This window comes from Mirounga leonina, unplaced genomic scaffold, assembly GCF_011800145.1.
Source record: "Mirounga leonina isolate KUSES-001 unplaced genomic scaffold, KU_Mleo_1.0 Mir_166, whole genome shotgun sequence".
Taxonomy (NCBI): domain Eukaryota; kingdom Metazoa; phylum Chordata; class Mammalia; order Carnivora; family Phocidae; genus Mirounga; species Mirounga leonina.
In genome coordinates, this window is record NW_023270418.1 from 34,766,433 (window position 1) to 34,787,920 (window position 21,488).

At 60.1% G+C, this 21,488-nt stretch overlaps 1 protein-coding gene across 1 annotated transcript in view; it reads left to right on the top strand.

Moving 5' to 3' along the window:
• The first annotated feature begins 87 nt into the window (after positions 1–87).
• The window catches only part of ANO1 (anoctamin 1), a 77,384-nt gene continuing 55,983 nt past the window's right edge, over positions 88–21,488 (top strand). The window contains exons 1-4 of the mRNA XM_035013761.1: positions 88–300; positions 6,910–7,242; positions 19,207–19,305; positions 20,096–20,247. Coding sequence (XP_034869652.1) covers positions 88–300; positions 6,910–7,242; positions 19,207–19,305; positions 20,096–20,247 — 797 coding nt within the window. The remainder of the gene's footprint in view (positions 301–6,909; positions 7,243–19,206; positions 19,306–20,095; positions 20,248–21,488) is intronic.

Sequence of the window (21,488 nt, forward strand, 5' to 3'; positions counted from 1 at the left end):
GGGGGGGGGGGCATTGGGAACCAGTGTGGATTGAAAGGGGTGCCTGCCTGTGATCAATGCCGTTGGCCTTCGAAGCTCAGAGCCATCATGTCAGCCAACACTGTGTGCCTGCTGTGGGCCAGGCTGCGGGAACCCACAGCGAACGAGACAGGGGAGCGTGCCCATCTGGGGCTGGAGGAGGTGCTGATGGAAGGGGGCCCGGGACAACGGCAGAGGGACACTTCCGTAGCAGCCGGCCTGCGGCTGAGGATTAGCTCACTTAATTTTCACGACTCTGTAGGGTCCGTGCTGTTTCTGCCAGTGAGGCCACTGAAGCCAAGAGGGGAGCCACCCACCCGCTGGGTGGAGAGCTAGCAGGGCCCAGACACAGAAGCAGGGGGCCATGGGCAGCCTGCAGAGGAACGGACATCCTGGAGGAGAAGGAGCTGGTTATACCCGTAAAGGGGGTTGGGCGGGGCCTCTCAGACAAAGAAATCTCACCTGGGAAGACCCAGAGGGGGAAACGTGGGGACACCAGTTAGAAGGTGCGAGAGACAGTGACAAGGAGTGGACATTCCAGAGGTAGATGGCATTCGACATGATGACGGGGTAGACCCAAAATAAAGACTGGAGCCCTTATCAATGGTGTCTGGACTTGTAGTTCAGGAACCTGTTGCTTATGTGGATCCAGAAACTCTGTCTTCCCCAACCCCTGGCAAGGGCCACGAAGTCTGCAAAGACTTGGCCCTCCGTTTGAGGTCTCCATGGTCTGGAAACACATAGACAAGCCCCGATGAGACTGTTGACTTATTTTGCACACAGCTCTTACTGTGGGCAGGTTTGGGGGGCTGTGAATCGGGGGCACTGACCGCAGGGAGGACAGGTGGCCAAGCAGTGTCCTGCCAGGCAGACAGGAAGCAGCAGCTCTAGGAGCGGGGGGGTGGGGGGGGCTGCAGGGCAGGCAGCATGATAGAGACAGCCTCCCAGGGCATCCCCAGCACAGCTCAAGCCAATGATTGTTGCTCAGTCATTACCCTGAGTCACCTGGTGAAGGCGGCTCTATGCAGGCCAGAGGGCGTGGCTGCGTTTCAAGGAGTTCCCAGACAGGCGTCCGTACGTGCCCCTGTGGTGTCGGTGGAGTTTAAGTTGGCCACCGGAAGTCCCAACCCCAGGCAGGGATTGCACTTGCCAGCCAGCGCCCCGGGGCCTCTCCTCGACCTGTCATTACCAAGTTTAAGGGTAAAAATCACCTCATGGTTTCTGCACAACAGGGTGCAAGAAATGACTTCAAAAGCCAGGGGCCAGGTTGAATGCAATTTATTTCACTGAGTTTTCTTTGTGTTTATCTTTGGGAGTTTCTACTTTCTTCCTGATGGTTGGCAGTGGCCCTGACCCATATGCCCCAACAAGTTCAGACACCCCAGAGAGGAGTACCAGGTGTTGGCTTCGGCCTGCCTGCAAAGGAAGAGCACCTCTCTGTTTATTGGCAAGGGGGGACGGCCTGTTTATAGGTTGTGCGGTGTGCCCGAGGATCCTACATTGATTTGTAGTGCCGGTGATTTGATTTTAAGATTGGGGGAATGAGAGTAAAGTTCCAAAGTGTATTCAAAGAGTCCCCGAACCCAAAGAAATGTTGCAGGTTCCTGATTTCATTTTCCCCATCTTAGGAACAAGGGAATGTAGCAGATTCTCTGAGCATGATCGTTTAGACTTGTCCTGGCTTTGGCTATTTCACACAAACGTGTGACTTCAGCTCCCGGAGCTCTGGTTCCAAGCAAGAAGCCAGAGAGACAAGTGCTGGTCCCAGTCCAGCATCCACGGTGTGGACACGGGGTTCCTTCCCCTCCCCTCTCAGAGCTGGGGAAGGGAGCCTGGAGAGGCAGATGTGGACCCGACGTAGACTACCCTCTCGCTGCCTGTGGCGTGGGGGGCAGTCCCGCTGTGGAGCGGACCTCTGTCCCCTGACGCCTTCCGGCGTGACCTCAGGAAGCCTCTTCTCTTCTACCATATTTCCCGTCGTCCTCAGGGAAGCTCCTTCTGGGAGCATGTCCCGCCAAACACTCCGGATGATCCTCAAAATACTTCCAGATCTCTCATGAATCGTGTCCACTCAAGACTTCTGTGACTCCAGTCGAGGAGATGTTTTTGTCCCCACCTTACAGATAGAACAGCTGAGGCTCAGAGCTGGGGAGCGTTGTGTTTAAGTTGCTGGCCGGGCTGGGCCTAGGCCCCAGTATCCTTGATCTGGTGGCCCCTGCCAGGAACCATGCAGAACCCAAGCTTCTGTCATTCATGTGTGCCTACATGCATTCATTCATTCATTCCATAGCCACATCAGAAAGACGAACGAGAGGTCCCCTGCCTTCAGAAAAGGTGGGCTGAGGGGCCACCTGCCCCTTTCTTAAGGATACGGAACGGAGAACATTTTGAAGCTTTTTTCAAGCTTTTGAACTGGAAGGTTATACACAGAGTCTAACCCATATCCCTCCTGCTGCAGGTTAAATCTTTATCTCTTTGTCCCGTCCTGCACAAAAAAAGCACCCGCTCCACTGCTCAATGGAAGGGCCCCAGAGAGACACATGGCCACCACGGAGACTACCTCTCTGGCTCCCCCGAAACCCAGCTCAGATTCACTCTCCAGACCCTGGGCTCTGCCTTGCTCGTGTACAGTGTGGTAGAAAGGGACCCCAATCTTTCTGTTTAAAGGTTGCTAATCCCTTACCCTTAGATAGGATCGCCCCCATTTTATAAAACTAAGACCCAAACAGTGAAGCACCTTGTCCAGAAGCACAGAACAAATCAGGGACAGAGCCAGGCCAGGGAGGGAAATGTGGGACTCTCACAGCAGGGCGCCAGAGCTTTCTGCTGCCTCCTGCTGGCCCCAGAAGCGCATCCAGCTCCCTTGGTCACTTAACAATCTGGATCCTACACTGCCACCCTCTTTCACTTGTGGTCCACTTTGACCAGGAGATCGTCCTCCCTTTTAGGTCTTTATTTGTGCTCATCTCAATTCCCAGTTAGAGCACACTTCTCTTGGGGGTTCACCACATGCCAGGCCCTGTTGTAAACTCTTTACATACAGAGCATGTTTTATACTCCAATAACCCTAGGAGGGAAATCACGTTGAACGGGGGAGGTCCGGTTATTCCCCCTGACCCTCACGTTACACGGAGGGCTCCAGAAGGATCAGGAGATTATACTGTGCACCTGGGATGCCACAGCTGCTCTTAATGCAGATGGAAGGACAGTCATTGCGGATGAGGCCTCTGGGCCACCACCGTGCCCCCGGGGGGAGGGAGATGTTTAGGGGATATGTCTGCTCTCCCCCAGGCTGTCAGGCCCCAAAGGCTCTTGATCGGGCCCCAGCAGGCAGGTGGTCATTGTTCAGTTTTGAATCTGGCAACCTTTTCCTGTCTCACGATGGTGGAGGGTTTTTGGCTGTCCCCCAGAGTAATTTCCCTGCTCTCTGACCTGATGGGCTCACTCTGAATTTCCTTCCCTCTCGCTAGGGGGTTTTTGTCCGCTTTGTTCAATATCAGCCATTATTCCAGCCAACCATGGGCCTGTATGGGGCCTCCACCAGGACCAAGCCCTCCGTGTGTGTGTGTGTATAGCAGATTCTAGATGGAGGTGTGTTAGGGGCAGTTGCTGGCCCAGCTTCGGGGACCCCACCACCCTGTTCAGGGGCCCCTGTGAGTGAAGAGCTTGTGAATAGATGTCTTCAAGGCGGCCCCGGCCCAAGCGACCTGCACTGGCCGGAGGGGGCAGGGACCTCCAGAGCACTGAGGAGGCAGGATCTGTCCCCTGCCTGGGAAGCTAGGTAGGATCACAAAGCACAGAGAAGGGAGGCAGGGCGTGCAGGTGGGGAGCGCAGCGTGCGCAAAGTCAAGGAGCAGGGGACGGGGATGTCCTGACTCCAGGTAGCCCCGGGGCAGTGGGGAGAGGAAGCTAGGGAAGGTAGTACAGGCAGGAGCTATCCACGGACGCCTGGCCCCGCTCGGATGATGGAAGGTCCCCATTCGGAAACAGGGATGAGCCCCTCGCAGAGGCACTGGGAGCCTGGGTGCCCAGGAAGCAGGTGTGCTCTTGCCCGGAGACCCTGCCCGCCCGGAGACCACGCGTCCGCCTTGTCTGGCCGCCTACCAAGCCCTTGCCCTGCCCGGCAGCGGCTGCTTTCCCTGAGCGCCCGCAGTGTCTTCCACACGTGGCCGCGGGTCTGGGTTTCCTGCCCACTGCCCCCCGCCCCCCGGAGGAGGGAAACTGCGGCTCCCCCTTCCCTGACCTTCCCGTGGCATTGAGGAGAACCAGCGCTTGTTGGTGCTGGGATTGAGGGCGGGGGGCACAGTGTGGCACCCAGGGGCCGGTCCTGCAAGTTAGAGGGAGCATCCACCCCGTACGGCGTCCTGTGGCTCAGTCAGGCGTCCTGGCCACCAGAGGGGCAGCTTACATTGCCCTCCCATCTTGCAGAGGCGGATGGCGAGGACCAGAGCAGGTAGAGAATCTCTCCCAGGCCTCCTAGCTGGAGCGGGACCAAGCCCAGACTTATCTGAGGCCGCCCACTGCCCCACACGTCCCCTCCACTGTGACCTTACCTCCTGGTTCCGGGAATGGTTGGGGCAGGACTCCCCCTAGCTGTGTCCTTGGGCACGAGCATTGGAGAGGGCTCTTGGGGGTTGGCCGGAGGGGATTTAGCCCTGGTAGCACGGGCTGACCGCTTCACACATGTGAGCCCCACTGTCTCCGGGTCAAGTAGACCTACCCATCATGCCCCCTCACAGGGTCAGGACTCAGTAAGAGGACATGCCCCATGCTGAGCAAGAGTGTTACCCATGTCCCTGTTACTGTGGGGGGTGGGCAGCGCCCTGAGTGTGCAGACAGGACTCAGGGCTGGGCTCAGCCTCCCAACCGTGCTGTAACCCACCTCGCCTCATTGAGCCTCTGTGTCCTCCCTGACAAACAGGAGAACCACTCTTTCCCACCTCTCCTGCAGCATGACCCCGCAAAAGACACTGGGGTCTTCTGTGGACGCTGTCCTGGGCTGGGCCTCCCTTCTCCCCTTCCCCCACCCTACACACCCGAAGTCTCTGGACGGACACCTGTAAGAGTGGGCCAGGGGAGCACCTACACTGCGGGGTCCCGTGAAGACCACCAGAGCGGCACTGGGTTCCGTGGTACCGTGGGTGGGCGTGGATGGCTTACATCCAGCCGCCTGCCAGCTCCAGGTGCTGGCCGTGCCCTGTCAGGCTGTGAGCGTCCTGGGGCCAACCAGGGAGACTGAGATTCAGGGGAGCGACTCCCCCGCCCCCACCAGGGGTGAAGGAATCCAGACCCCACAAAGGCCCTGTCCAGACGCCCCTATCCCTCCTTCCCTGGGCAGATGCCACGTGGCAGGCATCCCCCCGCTTCTCCTCTTTCCCTCTCCTCTCTTCCCCTGCCCCTGAGCCGGACATTTGGAAGGACACCTGATCACATGGGCCCCCCCCCCCCCAGGTGTCCTTGTTGCACCTTGGGCCTAACCTAGACCACCAGCCCTGGAGTGAGGGACCCCTGCTGTTCTCCCGACCATGCGTACAGTGCTGTGGAGCCCCTCGCACTGGGGGCAGCCATCCCAGGGCTCCAGGCGACCCTGTGGGGAGACCTTCCAGGCACAACTCTGTCCCCCAGCCGTGGGGCTCAGGGCCTGCCTTTAGCCACAGGCCGGCCTTATGCTCCGTAGGGGAGGGCCTCATTCTCGGATGACAGTGCGTCTCTAGGACTGATAGCAGGAGTGGGGCGGAAGCCAGGGGATCAGGGGCAGGACGTGAGGCTCGGCTCCGAGGGCCGTCGGTGGTGTGGAGTTGCTGGTTAGAATACTTCCAGCATGATGTTATTTATTTTCTCTTATTGCTGAAGACCAGCTTGCCGATTAACCTCTCTGCCCTCGGTAACCAGCAAAATCCCACAGGAGTTCTAGAAATTCGGGTTTAGCGTTACCAGCAGCCATGCGTGATTGCAACTGCGCAGAGGTCCCAGTTTTTCATGCGCAGGCCCAGATTTCTATCTCACTGGCCCCCCGCTAAGCCCCCTAGGCAGAGAAGGAAACCCGCACCCTGCCCCTACCTCTCGGCCCACCCCCCAGGGCACCCTCTGGTGCAGGAGCAGGTGGAGGCCACGTGCAGGGCAGGGAATTAACACCCAGGTGTGGGTGGATAACCACCCAGCTTCCTCACCCTGTGGGCACCAGCAGGTTGGAGCCCAGTTGCCCAAGGCAGTGACCCTCTGTCGGCCCCTCCCTCTGTGCCTGTCCCACCCCCCCACTCTGGTCCCTGAGACCACCTCTCAGGTAAGCCACTGAACCCAAATGCTCAACTCAGGGGCTGCTTTTGGGGGAACCCAAACTAACAGGCAGCTAGCTAGTGGCCGAGCTGGAGCCAGGCCAGGTGAGGGCCATCGTGGGCCCGTGGCCATTTTGATATGACGTTGCCATGCATTCTGGCCATTGAAGGTTGAGATTTGCAGGTGCAGAACCTGAGCTCAGCTCTGCACTGCCCGGGACCCTGTGGGAGTGAGTAACGAGCACTTCTGGGAGTGGGGAGAGGGGTGGCCTTGCAGCTCTTCCCATTGCCTTTGCAAGCAGCCTGGTCCTTCCCAGCAAGCCTGATCTAGCTCCATAGAACCGGGGGCCCTTCTGAGCAGTGAGGCTCCAGCTTGGCCTCCACGTGTGATTATGGCGCATGTGTCCTTCTCCAAATGTCAGCTCCACAAAGACAGGGCCGCTGTGTGCACGGCTGTCCCAGCCGGGGACGGTGCTCGCACAGGGTGGGCACGCTGCACAGCTTTACTGAAGGCGGGCAGGGCGGGTGGAGGAAGCTGTCCAGTTTGGACCCTGCTCCCCTCCACAGGCCTGGCCGTGATGGCCTGACGGCCAGTGATTTGTCTTTCCCACCACAGTTGCTGAACTCGCTGTCCGTGGACCCCGACGCCGAGTGCAAGCACGGCCTCTACTTCCGGGATGGCAGGCGCAAGGTGGACTACATCCTGGTGTACCATCCCAAGAGGCCCTCGGGCAGCAGGACCCTGGCCCGGAGAGTGCAGCACAGCGATGCTGCCCTGGCTGCCCGCGGTGCCAGGCAGGACCAGCTCCTGCCGGGCAAGGGGAGCGTGGGGGCGGCAGGTGGCCCCGAGCCCCTGATGGACTACCACGAGGACGACAAGCGATTCCGCAGGGAGGAGTACGAGGGGAACCTCCTGGAGTCCGGCCTGGAGCTGGAGCGAGACGAGGACGTAACTATCCCTGCATCTTGTGGGCTTGTGGGGTGGGCACACCCGCCGGGCCCCGCACCACCGTTTCCAGAAGCTGGTGTGGGGAGGGGCCCTTCTGGCTTTAGCTGGTGCTCTGAGAACGGCTGATGGAGAGGTTGCTCCTGTTGAGTTGGTAGCAATGGCTTATTAAGGTTTGGGGTTTGGGGGAGCCCCAAACCAGCGCCTGCCCCCCCCAACGACATCTGCTCTGGAGGAGGTTAAGGCCTTCTCGGCAATGACCTCCAGGGTCACGGCACTTCCTGCTCTGGTCGTTCCTTTCCTGGGAAGACGTGCCCCTCCCTCCTGGGAGTCCTCTTGGTGGCTGACCTTGGCCCTTCTCGGGGCCTCAGTTTCTCAATCTGTCAAGTGGGGCGGTTGGTCTGGGTTGATCCCTGGGAGGCCCTGCTGCTCTGAAATCCCCTGACCATCACACTGTGTTCAGGAGCGCCTGTCCCTGGCAAAGCCTGAGAATCTTTCGAAGGAAGGTTTTCTGGGGAGAGTAAAGGCCTGACTCACTGGAGCACAGTGCCGCCCGGGCGGCGGGAGGGAAGGCAGCGGTGGTGGCAAGGGGACCTGGGCAGCCCTTGGGACAGGGGGTGCTTCTCTCAACCTGTCAGCAGGCTTGCGGTGTGCTCGGCTCCTTAACCTCTCTGTGCACGAGGGCGGGGGCGGGGCTTCCTGCCGTGACCGTCGCAGGACACGCCCATAGCCCGCCACAGTGCCCCTGTGCGGACTAACCAAGAATCAGGGAGTCTCCACACCACAGTAAGAGGGTCAGCAGGCTGCTGGGGGAGCCCTGAGCCAACTGCGGGTGTTTAAAGTAAAATCTGGTTTCAGTTTGCCGTTTCATCGTTGAGAACCTCCATGCCCTTAAATAATGAACACTTTGGGTCCAGTGATAAGGATGCCCTTGGGGTGCTTCGGCCAGCAGGCTCGTCGATGAAGGAGCTGGTGTGAGCTCGTTTTCATGCCACGTTGATAGTACCGGCCCTGAACGCACCCAGAACTGCTCAGTGGGGCCTCTTTCTCTGCGGACCTAGTGGCCGAGGGGTCTTGTGATGCATGCGGAGTATTTCTCTGGGTGGCCTTGTCCTTCCGAGGCTCAGCTACCTGGCAGATGTGGATTTCTGCAGCAGGAGTGGTCCCCGTCGGGGTGCGAGGGTGTGCGAGCGTCGATGACAAGGCAGGTCCCGGTGAGCCTGCAGGGTCTCTCCCACACACATGTGCGGGTCCTTCAGGGATTTCTGTGACCTGACACTTGGCCCCTAGGGAGAGGGGAGCAGGCAGGTCTCTGACTTAGGGCATGGTTCCGCCCTGCCAGCCCCCTGCTTTTTGTGCAAACACTGGGTCACTATTCAGACTCTGCCCCAACTGTTGACAGTTCATAGCTGGAGGAAGAGACGGGCTCCGTCAAGAGTCGGGAGAGGCTGTGGCGCCCTCATGCAGAGCTGTGAGCTTGGGCTGTGGTCTGCACCTGCCTGGTCCGCTCCCTGAGGGATGCACTCTCCGCTCCCCTCATTCTTTTTCCACGACAGCTTCAGAGCCCTGTGCTCAGAAGGCCCCCCAAAGTCTGAGAATTCACACTGGCCCCGGACAGGTCCCAGAGCCTCTGCCTGTCCCTCTGAGACTTGTTGGCAGCTCAGGCCTCAGTTTCCCCTTCTATAACACAGAGATAACCGTAGTATTTACGTCACTGGGTGATCGTGAGTAAAGGGCAAGGTACTTAACGTGGCAGATTCTCCTGGGGCGTTGTTAACATCAAATCATATATTACGGTTCCTGCGGAGGGGGAGAGAGAAAGGAGCCTTTCCAAGTCCAACCAACTACAACATCCCACATACCTTTCTTGAACCTCCATCTTCTCAATCATGACTTTGAAATAAAAAGCCAACAAACATAGAGACAGTGGTTACTGTCACCAAAGAACATCCAGTTTTCCCAATAAGTGACCCAAGAATTTCATTGATAGTTTGGCTCTCCAGCAACTGATTGGGGCCGTTTTAAAAACGAAAGCGGTACGGTGCACGGCTCCAGTTTCCAAGGTGGCTGAAGCCGGGGCTGAGCCGCGCCCGCTGGAGTCTTTCGCGTCCGAAACTGCTTTCCGAGGGCCCTGTAATTCCCGAGCTTTCATCTGACATGAACAAGGCCCAAGGCTGTTGGAAAAACCCTCCGTCTGCTGCTGCCTGGTGCTCTCCCCGCCCTCCAAGACACAGGCAGGACCAGAACCTGGTTCAGAGGCGGCCTCCGAGGGGTGAGCACGGACCACTGCCAGCATGATTAACAGCTCGTGGCTGTCGCCTTTATTTCGGAGAGAGAGGCCCTGGCTAATGAATCATTCCCGGGGGCGCTCTGATTACGAGGAGCCAAGGGCTTATGTGCACTTTCCTGGGGAGAAAGATCCACGCATTCCATCAGATACGCCGACGCCGGATGAAGGTGGAGAATCGGTCTTGAAAGCGGGGCTTCTCTGCCCTGGCGCCATTGCTGTTGGAAATTCAGCAGCGGCCCTTCCCAGTAGCACCCCAGGGTCACGATTACCAGAAATGCTCCCAGACACTGCCGGATGTCCCTGGGAGGCAAGATCGCTCCTGGGGGGGGGCCCTCTTGAACTCTGCTGGCCCAGCCTTCTGCGGCCATGACCAGGAAGCTGCCCGCAGGCCGCCGGCGCGCAGAGGTCACCTGCCTTTGCCCCTCGAGAGGCCAGTGGGTACGCCAGGCTGTGCTGTTCCTGGGCAGAGCGGGCCGCCAGCCCCGCGCAGACGGGGCGTCTGTGTGCTTGCCTTTGACCCGAGTCTGGAGGTTTATTGTGAAGATGTCCTGCGAGGACCCACGGAAGACCCTCCGGACTGAGGACATGGGCAGGCCGGCTCTCACGACACCAAACAGGCAGTGCCCCTGGGGCAGCCGTAGCAAGTGAGCCCAGGTCAGGGGCTTAAAGCAACCCAATGGGGTCTCGCACAGTTCCGGACGTCAGAAGTCCAAATTCCAGATCTCCACAGGGTTGGGCTCCCTCTGAAGGTTTTTGGGCAGGTTCTTCCTGCCTCTTTCAGCTTCTGGGGGGCCCCAGGTGCCCCTCCACCCTCTGCCTCTGCCTCCAAGCGGCCACCTTCTGTATGTCCTTCTGCATGTCCTTCTGCGTCTCTTCTCTTCCTGCAAGGACACCAGACGTTGGACTTAGGGCCTGCCCTCCTCCCGTGTGACCACATCTTAATGTGGTTACACCTGCAAAATCCAAATAAGGTCCTGTTCTGAGGTTCTGGGGTTGGGACATGGAAGTCTCTTTGGGGGGAACCCCATTCACCCCCCCCACAGCAGCTGAGAGTGCACTGGAGTGGTTCTATCAGGACTGGGGGGGCTCACGCAGGGGCCCCTGGAGGTGCCCGCTGAGGTGCGGCGGTGACTCGTGGTGGGGGCCACATCAGCGCAGGTGGCCTTGAGGGTGAGCTCCAGCCTTGGGCAGGCTGCCCCACTGCAGGGCCCGGATGTGCCCAGGAACCCACAAGGGGTCCTGTCAGAGTGCAGGCTCTGACTCAGCGGGCCTGGCCTGGGCCTGAGCTGTGTTCCTAACCAGCTCCCTGGGTGTGTGGTGGCTGCTGAGCCTGGACCATCCTTGGAGAGGCGAGGAACGTGCAGGCCTCTTCCCCCATGAGCCAGCAGAAGCATCCGCAGAGATGGGCCCGCCAGTGTCCACGCAAGCCCTGATCCACTGCTGGGTACCCCAGAGGTAGCCCCAGACAGAGACTGGGCCGAGAGCCCACAGAAGAGGGAAGACACACTCTCACTCATAACCCCCGGGTACAGACAGACAGAGGTTGAGCCTGGACCGTGGGTCCCCCATCCTCCCCCTCCCCAGGCACCGTGGGCTCAAAGGAGCCGAGTTTGAAAACTGCTTCCCAGACTCCCCGAAGAGAAAGACCTTGGGTGTCAAGACAGGCTTCAGGGCCTCCATCCAGGGGGCAGCCCTAAACGTCCATCTCACGCATGAGGGCCCAAGAGGAGTCCCGTGTCAGAGACCCCAGGACGGCATGACGGGAAGTGGCAGGAAGGGAGGAGAGCGTCTCTCTGTCCGTCCCTCTGACAGCCGTGGGGTCAGCTTCCGGGCTTCCCATTAGAAGGGAGAGAGCATGTTTCCTTGCAACTGAAACCAGCATTTTTCAAGTCTGGCCTCAAAGCCTTGGCTGGACGTTATTTATGTCCGTGGGTAACTGCTGAGAAGGCCACACACCAGAGTCCCGGCTGTGTGTGCCGGGGTGGCCGGGGCCCACCCTGCCCCGAGGTTGAACTTGGCCCCGGCTTTGGCAGAACTGTTGAGGCTCCGGATGCTGGGACCCTGTCAAGTCTGTTTGCTTTCATGGTGCCGCTCGGGGCTCACCCCTGCACCCAGGCTGGCCCGCTGACGTTTCTCCGCATTCCTGCCCCGGAGCTGGCGGGGGCCTCGGGCAGCAAGTGTTTCCCATCTTCGTTAGCGTGGATGTTGCTTTTCAAACGCCAGTGAAGGGGAGCGGCTTTTGTTTCCAGACCAGGCTTCGGGGAGCACAGCGGGGCCGTGAGGCCGGCCTCCGAGCCCCCATGCGCTTCAGACCCGCTCGGCCACTTCCTGGAGGGACAGCCTGGGAGCAGGTGGCTTCCCCTCTCTGGGCCTCGGTTTTCCCACCTGTGAAATGGAGGAGGTGATGGTACTTCTCTCCCCTGGGGGTGCTGGGCCAACGCTGAGGAAGTGAACACCTCCTTGCCCGCAGCCCTTGGGTTCAGGCTGCTTTTCCCAGCTTCCCTCCTGCCGGACGGGAATCAGATGGCAAATCTGGGCACGGCAGGGTCCCCCAGTACGTGGAGACCCCTCGTGCACCACGCGGACTCCAGGTGACCGTGGCAGGTGGTGGGGAGTGTTGCCAGGGGCACAGGAGAGGGAGGGGCCAGGTTTCCTACAGTTTCCAGCAGGTGTCCAAGGCAGGGGCCCGAGGTGGCTCTGGAGTCTGGCTAACTGGCAACAGACACGGCCCTCAGCATTGGAGGGGCTGGGGGCAGACCTCCTCACCGCCCCGGGACATTGTGGGTGGAGGTCCTCGACTTGAGAAACCTGAGGTCCAGTCCTGACATCCCCATGTGTGAAAACAAATGATGGCAGATGACCCGGGGGATCTGTGGGCTTGGAAGCAAACCCCCACCCCATGCTGTGTGGGCTCCCTATCCCTGCTGTGAGAAGGCAGTCCAGGAACGAGACCCCCTTTACAGGTGGAAAGAAAGGGCCTGAGTCTCTGAGAGCTGGAGCAAGGAGACCAGGGCCACAGGGCCCGGCAGGGGTGGTCCTGCCTCATGTTCTTTGCCCTGAAGCCTGTGGTGTGAACCAGCCCCCTGGGCCACTGGGCCTTTCGCACAGTGGGATGTTAGGGCCCCTAGTCTAGTCCTGAAGCTATGATTTCTCCGTTCATAATTTCACCATTACACATTCATTTCTTTGGCCTTAAAGGTCTTAGGCCTTATGCATGTTCTGTTGAGGCTTTTATATACGCTGCCTGGCTTCCTTTGGGCTTGTCTTGGTTTTGCGGACACACATTTTTAAAGTGAATTCTGGACACTCTTTTTTTTTTTTTTTTAAGATTTTATTTATTTGACACAGAGAGACATAGCAAGAGAGGGAACACAAGCAGGGGGAGCTGGAGAGGGAGAAGCAGGCCTCCCGCCGAGCAGGAAGCCCGATGCGGGGCTAAGTCCCAGGATCCTGGGATCATGACCCAAGCCGAAGGCAGACGCTCAACGACTGAGCCACCCAGGCACCCCTGGACATTCTTTTCAAAGCCACATCTTTAAAGCCCCCAGAGACCATCACACGGCTCCCCTTGGGTGCTAGGGTTTGGGGGTAAAAGCTTTGGCGCCCAGGTTGCAGTTCTGACGTCCTCCCGTGTCCCCAGGCCTGTGGCGTGCCCAGGTGGGCTCTTTTGGCTCCTTGAGACCTCTGCCAGCTGGCTGTTAACCCTTTGGTGGCTTGGCAGAGTGAACCATGGAGGTCACAGAGGTCAGCAAATGCTGCAGCTACAGCTCGGGCCAGATTTGTTCCTTCCTGGGGGGCCCCCAGGGCGAACCTTGCCAGCATCCGTGGCCCCTTCCCTCGGAGGGGCGGAGGAGCTTCGAACACACTCGTTGGGTGTTTAATGCTCCTTACGACACTTCTTTATTTCTGGGAAGTTCTGTTTGGTCCCTTTCCAAATTGGCTGTGTCATTTTGTTAGTGGCTTCCTGTCCTTTGCAGGACCTTTCTGTCCTGACGTTTATTTCTTTAAACAAGGTAAGCATCACTGGTTTGTGAGTCCCCAGGCTGAGGGGGCCCCTTGTGCTGGCTCTCCTTCTGCTGGGCCTGGCCCTGCTGCCTTGCCCTGCCCGGGGGCCGGGGGGGGGGGGGCGCCGAGGCCTGGGAGGAAGGTGCCCTCATCTGGAGAGGCTTGGGGCTTGCGTCCGTCACACATCTGAGGGCATATTATAGCTGGAACCACCTTGAACCAAGGTCACAGGCTGAGGTCCCCGGACCCACTGGGGCTGAAGAGTTTGGAGGCCAGGACCCTTCAGGGTGACTTCTGCCCGCTCCCTCTCCTCCCTCCCCCTTGTCCTGCTACTCGGCAGCAGTTGCCCGTGTGTGGAGGAGGAGGGCCCTTTCTGGGGGTGTCTGGGGGGTCCAGCTCCACGGGGGTGGGCCTGGGGCTGCCTGGGAGCAGCCCCACCTTGGTCACAGTTCTGAGCCCAGCAGCGCCCTGCTCTTCCCTCTGGAGCTCCTTTGAGGCTGTGATATTTATTTTCTTTTGTTTTCTGTCCCGCGTCCTGTATCGTTTCTCACGGGGGCGGGGGGTAGATCTGAGTCCTCTACAGATGTCCCCTCCCGGTCCTTGCACACCTTCTGGGCCTCCCGCAGAGGCAGCCTCGGTTGGGTCCCCAGCTCACCTGAGCCTTGCCCCTGGCGGCAGCACCACGAGCATGTACGAGGCATGGTTGTCCCAGTGCAGGACGTGACCACGCCTGAGTGATAGAAGCCAAGAGATCGGTGCCGAGAACACGAACCCTCCCACAGGGCAGCCCTGACATTCCAAGGGCACGGCTGTGGAGGCCTCCCTGGGGGCGGCGTCAACCTGGGCACCCCAGCTCCCTCAGTCAGGCCCACGTGGCAGTCCGAGAGGTGCCCGGGGCGTGAAGCGGCCTGTGGGCCCGCGGGGCTGAGGAGGCAGAGCTCTCCGGGGAGCCAAGGGCAAGCAGAAACGGCCCACGGGTGGTCCTCACTGATGCGAACCTTCCAGCGATCCCCAGCCCGCGCCTCAGCCGCCACAGGGGGCCGTGGCCAGACGGCGGACGCACGTGGTCCCGCCCACGGACTCGGGATGTCCAGGCCCACGGGTGGCCGTGGGGATGTTGGGGGGAGCCCCGGGGGCGCTCAGCCACTATGAACCCCCTGTGGGGATGTTATGTTTGCTTCCTTTGTGACTTCCTTCTTAAAGGAAAATGCCAGAAACAGTTCTGGCTGGGCCACGGTTTTTGTGAGTTGGGCTCAGAATGGAGGCTTGAACACACTCCATCTGCGCCGGGAGAGCGCCTGGCCAGGTGAGCACGCTGCCCGTCCAGTGTGTGCCCGGGGGCCCTGCCCCTGCCCCTGTCCGGCCTGGCGCTCCCGGCCTTCACCCCGGCGGGTCTGTGGCCTCCCAGGTAATTCCACATCAGGAGGCCCAGAGTCGGGGCCAGACTTGCGGCTCTGGGTGCCTGGCGGGGGAAAGGGGGATATGGCCGTCTCGCGCTTCCTTTCCGCTGGGGGCGACTGCGGTCAGGCCGGGCACCACATTTAAGAACATCCCGTATGTGTTTTTCCCGAACTGGTCCCACGACCCCTTTCCCAAATCCCGCCAGATGTTTTCTGGGAGAGACCTCGTTGCTCACGTAAACAGAGGAGCGTGTTTTCCCAGGCAGGCCGGCCACAGGCACCAGCTCCGTGACCACCGGCAAGAGAAATCTCCATGGGACTGGGAAGAATATATTTTAGGTCTTTGTGTGTGGGTGAGCAGTGCCCAGAAATAGACCTGGGTCTGGAAGGGGGAAAGACAGGCTCTGCTGTGCATGGGCTCTCGACAGTCACTTCTCCCTACTCCAGGGCGCCCCATGAGATCGGCCCCACGCCCGGTTGTCTCCTGGGCCGGGACGCTGCCGCCTCTCAGATCCTGCTGCCCTCTGGGGCTTCCCCAAGCTGGGGAGGCAGCCTCGAGCTTGTTGGCCAAGGGTGACCATGCACATAAGCTGGCGTGGCCTCAGCTGCCCGGTGGCCAAGGAGATGTGGTCCGGAAAAGACCCTTCCTGCCAGCCGGGGGCTGGGCAGGGATACTAAGAGCACCAGGGCCTCCCCTGACTACGAAGCAAGTCTTATACTGCACAGATTTGCAGATGAGGGAATGGGCTCAGAGAGGTCGAGTTACTTGCCAGAGACACACAGGGATGGGACAGGGTGCCGACTCAGGCCACCAGATCTCAAGGTTTTATGTGGTGCCTACCGGACCCGCCCATGGAGGGCAGCAGGAGGATCTGGGCTCCCCTCTCCCACCCCCCCACCCCCCGGGCTGGGTCCTCCAGCTCTCACTGGCATATGTCTGTCCACAAGCCTGTGTGCTGTGTGCCCAGCCCTGGGCCATGCCAGGACTCCAGGCTCCCCGCAGTCTGCCCCGCACCAGCCCACTTCTGAGCCATCGCCCATTGGGTCTCTGCACTGAACGCCCTGGTCCTGGCTCGTTCCTCGGAGGCAGCTTCAGGCCCCAGATCCTGGGCTCATGCTTCTTGGAAGCTTCTCTCACTGTGTAGACAGGCTCCCTGCACAAAGCCCTGTGGGGCTCTGAGCTGCAGATTCGGGGCGAGCACGGTGGTGCCCAAAGCTGTGTCCGCCTGGCACCTGCAGGTGTGACCTTATTTGGAAGAAGGGTCTTTGCAGGTGTAAGTCAAGGATCTCTGGGTGAGATCACCTGGGATTTAAGGTGGGCCCTCAATCCAATGCCAGGTGTCCTTAGAAGAGAAAGGAGAGAGAGATTTGAAACAGAGAGCTACAGGGGAGAGGCCACGTGGTGGCAGAGGTGGCTGGAGGGGTGTGGCCACAGCCCAGGGACACCTGGAGCCCCCTGCAGCTGGAAGAGCCAGGAAGGACCCTCCCCCTCGAGCCTCCAGAGGGAGTGTGACCATAAGGACACCTTGATTTCGGACTTCCAGCTCCAGAGCCATGAGAGAATGAATCGTTTTAAGCCAGGTGGTCACGTGTTATGGCCGAACTAGGACACGGAACCAGGACACTCGTCTAACGAGCTGGCAGAGTGTGCCTCAGCGTCCTTGCTCCGGAACGAGGACAGCGGTAGGGCCCAGCCCGCAGGCTCGTGGTGAGGACCGAATGAGCAAGCACACAGCAGGGCACGGAGCGTGGGGACTGGTGCGTTGTGAGCGGCCCGTGGGTCTCAGCCTCCTGGCCATCGCCGTCCCCGTTGTGACCGTGTGTGGCTTTCGTCCACGCGTGGGGCACGTGCGCTGTGTGGATGGACGCTGTGGGAGGGGAGGCCCCGAGCAGGACTGGGCCTCGTGCTGCGACAGCATGGGGGAGGCCTGTGGGCTGGTGCTGAGACCGAGGCCTGGGACAGGGCGGCTCCCCCGGGCCCCGTGGGCGGCCTGGGGGCCTCAGTGTGCGCTCCGGCAGAGGAGACGCAAGCCAGGACCCGGCCAGCGGGTGTTCAACCTTCTCTCGGAGTCGGAGGCAGCCCCAAGTGGAGTGCAGCCTCAGGGACATGTGGGGTGGAGGTTGGGTCCATCTGTAACTCTGTCTGCAGGCCTGACCCAGAAGCGTTCCCTCCCGCTGCCCAGCTGCCCGCGTTCTCCTGAGTGGCTGTGAACGTGGGCATCATGGCTGATGGGTGATTGTATTTGGCCCGCTGAGGATGTTTTTCTTAAAATTCATCCTCAAGTGACTTTGGCTCCGTTGCTTTCCCCCCCCAAACCTGCAGTGAACCCATGGGCTATGCCCATTCCCAGACCGGTGACGTGACATGGGATCTGGGAGTCAGAAGCAGGCCCGGAATCAGCCGGCCCTGAGTGCGCCGGGCTGGGCCCACACGGGCGACACCCTCCCTCCCAGCCTGATTCCCTTTCACCAGGACTCCCAGGCAGTCCCTTTACTCCTCAGAACCATGAAAAGGAGAGCTGGGTGAGACCTCCGTCTGGGGGCAGCCTGGGCTCTAAGCCCTGGGGTCCCCTCGAGGAGTCCGATGGACCGCGCGCCCCTCTGCCGTGGACGGCTCTGGCTCAGGGACAAGTCCTGTTTCTCTGCTTTTTGTTGTGGTGGCATCAACATCGCAGGGCACCCCAGTTATCTTGGGGTGCCTAGGAAGTCTGCTGATGTGACATGCACCTTGTATTACCTCCTTGCTGCTGTGGGCTCCAGCCAGGGACTCTCCTAAACATGAAAGTCAGCGGGCGACAGAGAAGAATGGAGGGTCACTAGGGGCATCGTGCCTCTCACCCCCGAACATGGGTGCTCTTGAACGCGGACCCCACTCCTGCTAGTGCAACAAGCCGCGGCCCCCTCTGCCCCGACACTGCAGGAATAATCGAGCACCGTAATGGCATGCTCAGAAGGCGCCCACGCGGTGACTCGATGTGCGCCTGCGTCGTGGAACGTTACACGGATGAGGTCACGAGCGCAGCCACCAGGCCTCAGAGTCAACTCCTTTTCTTTCGTTGCGGCGAGCACGCGTAAGACGTCAGCGGCGTCCGAGCACCCAGCGCTGTGTCGGGACTCTCGCCGCCGAGCTGTACGTTAGGGCTCAGAACCCGTCTTCCTGTACCTGAAAGTTTGTGCCCTCCCACGTACGTCCCCCCGCGTCCCTCACAGCCACCAGTCTACTCTCTGCGAAATCCGCCTTTTTAGACAAACGTTACTAGGTTCCACATACAAGGGACCACACGGTCTTTGTCTTTCTGCGTCTGGCTGATTTCATATGGCGGAAGGCCCAGGTGCATCCGCGTCGTGGCAAAGGGCAGCGTTTCGTCCTTTTGCGCGGCTGGGTGCCACTCGGTTGTGCGCACGCACTCCTTTATCCGTTCTTCCGTCGATGGGCGTGGGTCGTTTCCCCGTCTTGGCCGGTGTGGACGGTGCTGCATGAACAGGGTGCACACGTATCTCTTCAAGGTCCAGACGTCGTTTCCTTGGGATTTACGCCCCAGGGGGGGAATGTGGCGTCGCGTGCTGTTTTTAATCCCGGGGAGAACCTGGGCCGTGCCTCCGTCTCCCCAAGCCCGGCGTTCCCGTCGGTGAAGCCAGGGCACAGCCGCTGACTGTGAAGGGCCGTGGCGTCCCCTCTGATGGAGCCTGTGGCCGAGCTGCTCCCAGCAGCCCTGGGCTGTTGGTCGCTGTCATCCAGACACGCTGGCTCAGCGGGGAGCGACTCCTCCAAGCTCACAGCAGTTCGGGGGGTGCTCGGCTTGAACAGGCCCACCCTCGAGCCCCTGCACCAGGCTGCCCATTCACATGAACGTGAAGACCATCAGCGCAGACACAGGGACCCCAGGGGATTGCTGGGCGCAGGCCAAGGTGTGGCCTGACCCCACAGAGGGAGGATGTCCAGAGGGGGTCACCTTCACTTCCTCACCCCTGCTCGGGGACGGGGCAACAGCTCTCTGTTGAAAGTCCCTCTTGTGGCCCTGCTGTTTGCGCTCCTGCAAGCTCCCCAGGTGATTTGGACCCTGGGACTCCTTCTGGGCCCTTCTGGCTCCTCGCCACCGTGCGAGGGGGAGAGTCTGACAGCGCCGTGAGGCTGTGCCAGGAGGGGAGAGCGAGGGGCCGCTGACAGCAGCCCCGCAGGGCGGCTGCCCCGTAGACCCCGGTTGTGCCCGTGGGGCGATGGTTTTCGACCCAGGGCTCTCCACGCTGACTGAGGCCTTCTCTCCTTCCTAGACCAAGATTCACGGGGTTGGATTTGTAAAGATCCACGCACCCTGGAATGTGCTGTGCAGAGAGGCCGAGTTCCTGAAACTGAAGATGCCCACGAAGAAGGTTGGTGCTTCTGTGTGGACGCCGAGGTCCACGCGTGGCGCAGGTGCCCGGCAGAGAACATTGCCAGGAGGGGCTCGGTGGGGAGAAGCCGAGTGAGGTTCGGAGCCACCCCCTGGGAGGGCAGTGGGCCCCCACATCTTGATTATGGAGGGTATCGCACAGCCCCAGGGGGTCTTCTGAGACCCCAGACCAAACCCACCGGGAAATGGTGCGGGCAGAGGGGTCAGGGGAACCTGTTACAGATACGAACATGCTGAGACTTCCCGCTCTGGTTATTCCCACTCGTGGTGTCTTGGCTAATTCATCAGACTCCTTCTGATCACATTGCCTAGCTTGCTGGGATTTTTCTTTTTAATCTCTGAACGCTTCCGGCTGAGAAGCAGTCTGACAGTGTGTTCCTGAGCTCAGCGAGGGTCCGTGTTTTCCTTCATGTGCGGAAAGGAAAGCAGGGGGGCGAAGCTGTTCTCGGGGGACAACCAGCCCCGGGCTCCTCAAACACACTGAGCTCGTGTGGATTACCTCTTTTGAAACAAAACAAAGTCTGGAGGCAGGTTTTCTGGGATGTGTTGTGATTGCATTTTGGAGGGACTCTCTTGAAACTCAGAGCTTGGAGGGTTTATCTGGAAACTGGGCGCGGAGAGGGCACTCTGCCCCCCTCACCCAGAGCTCTGTTCCCAGGACATGCCATCTCGGTGGGGTGGGACGGTCCTATGACCCTCTGAGAATAGATTCCAAGGGTCACGGCCCAGCGGATGACGCGGACACCCCCCCTTCCCGATCTGGTCTGCAGCTCTATCACATTAACGAGACCCGTGGCCTCCTGAAGAAGATCAACTCTGTGCTCCAGAAAATCACAGACCCCATCCAGCCCAAGGTGGCAGAGCACAGACCCCAGACCACAAAGAGACTCTCCTATCCCTTCTCCCGGGAGAAGCAGCACCTGTAAGTGGGAGTCCCCCACCCCTCCCGGCTTGCCCCTTCCCCGAGGGCCCTGCTGTGGGGACCCCGCAGTGTGGTACATGACATGGGAGATGCAGCTTGCAGGACAGTCCCCTGAGGCCAGAGATGCTCTCCGTCCCCCCAAAGAAGTGGGGGTTTCAGCCCCTGAAGCCCATTCTCGGAAGAGCTTATAGCTCTTCAGCATGGAAGGGGTTCAAGAATGATTTCCAAGATTACTGTTAACTGAGGAATTACGGAGGGAAGAATCTCGTCCTCCCACTGGGGACATTTAGGAAAACGTGCATGCGGCTTGGCTTAAAGCCCCAAAGCAGTGACCTGGGCATCTCCCCGCTCCCACCCAGTTCCGTCCCTCCGGGGACGTGTTCCAGTGAGAGGGTCTGGTTAACCAGGCCTCCTGAAGCTGCCGAGCTCTGGGAGGCAGGAACTAAAAAGCAGCCGCAGCTGGAGTCCTGAGGCTCCAGGGACGCGCAGCCAGCAGCGTTGCCTGGCAGGGCTGCACCTGTTCTAGAACCTTCCCTCCTACCCTGCTCCCGAGGGCAGTGGGTCAGTGGCGGCTGCAGGCCTCCGTGGGGCCTCACTGGACAGAGCTGGAGCGTGGGCAGTGGTGGGAACAGAGAGGGCCTGGGCTCTGGGACCCAGAGGGACACGGACGACAAGCGGGGGCGGGATGGGGGGGTCTCCAGGATGCCACTGGTCTCGCGGGATGTGGAGAACTGTTTCTCAGCTCAGAACTGGGGTTTCTGCCTGGCAAATGCATTAGTCACAGGGCAGGGGTCAAGCGCTGCACTCCACTGTTACTTCTTGATCCTCTTGATCCTCCCGGGGATCAGAAATAAGACATTTTTAAAAAGCAGCCCCCAGCCCAGCTCCTTATACTGGCTGCAGGATGGGGGCTCCCAGGGCGCCCTCTTCTAGGACCCCCAGTGCCCCGGCCTCCCTTGGCTCTGCCCCGGCTGCCTCCCTTGGCACCCCCTTGCCAGGCCTGGCTCACCTCCTGGCTCCATGGGCACAGAGCCCCCCCCCCCCCCCAGCTGTACCCTGAGTGCCTTGGGCACTGGGTGACCTTTCCCAGAGACATCCCTCTGCCCTCAGGAAACCTTAGGAACTGTGTGGGGGCCAAGACCTCAGCACTGAAACTGTGAAGTATGGGGAGACTGTCTTCAGTATTAGCAGTCTGATGGTGGGACGGACGGCACGGTCCCCACCCCCGGCAGCGTTGGCAC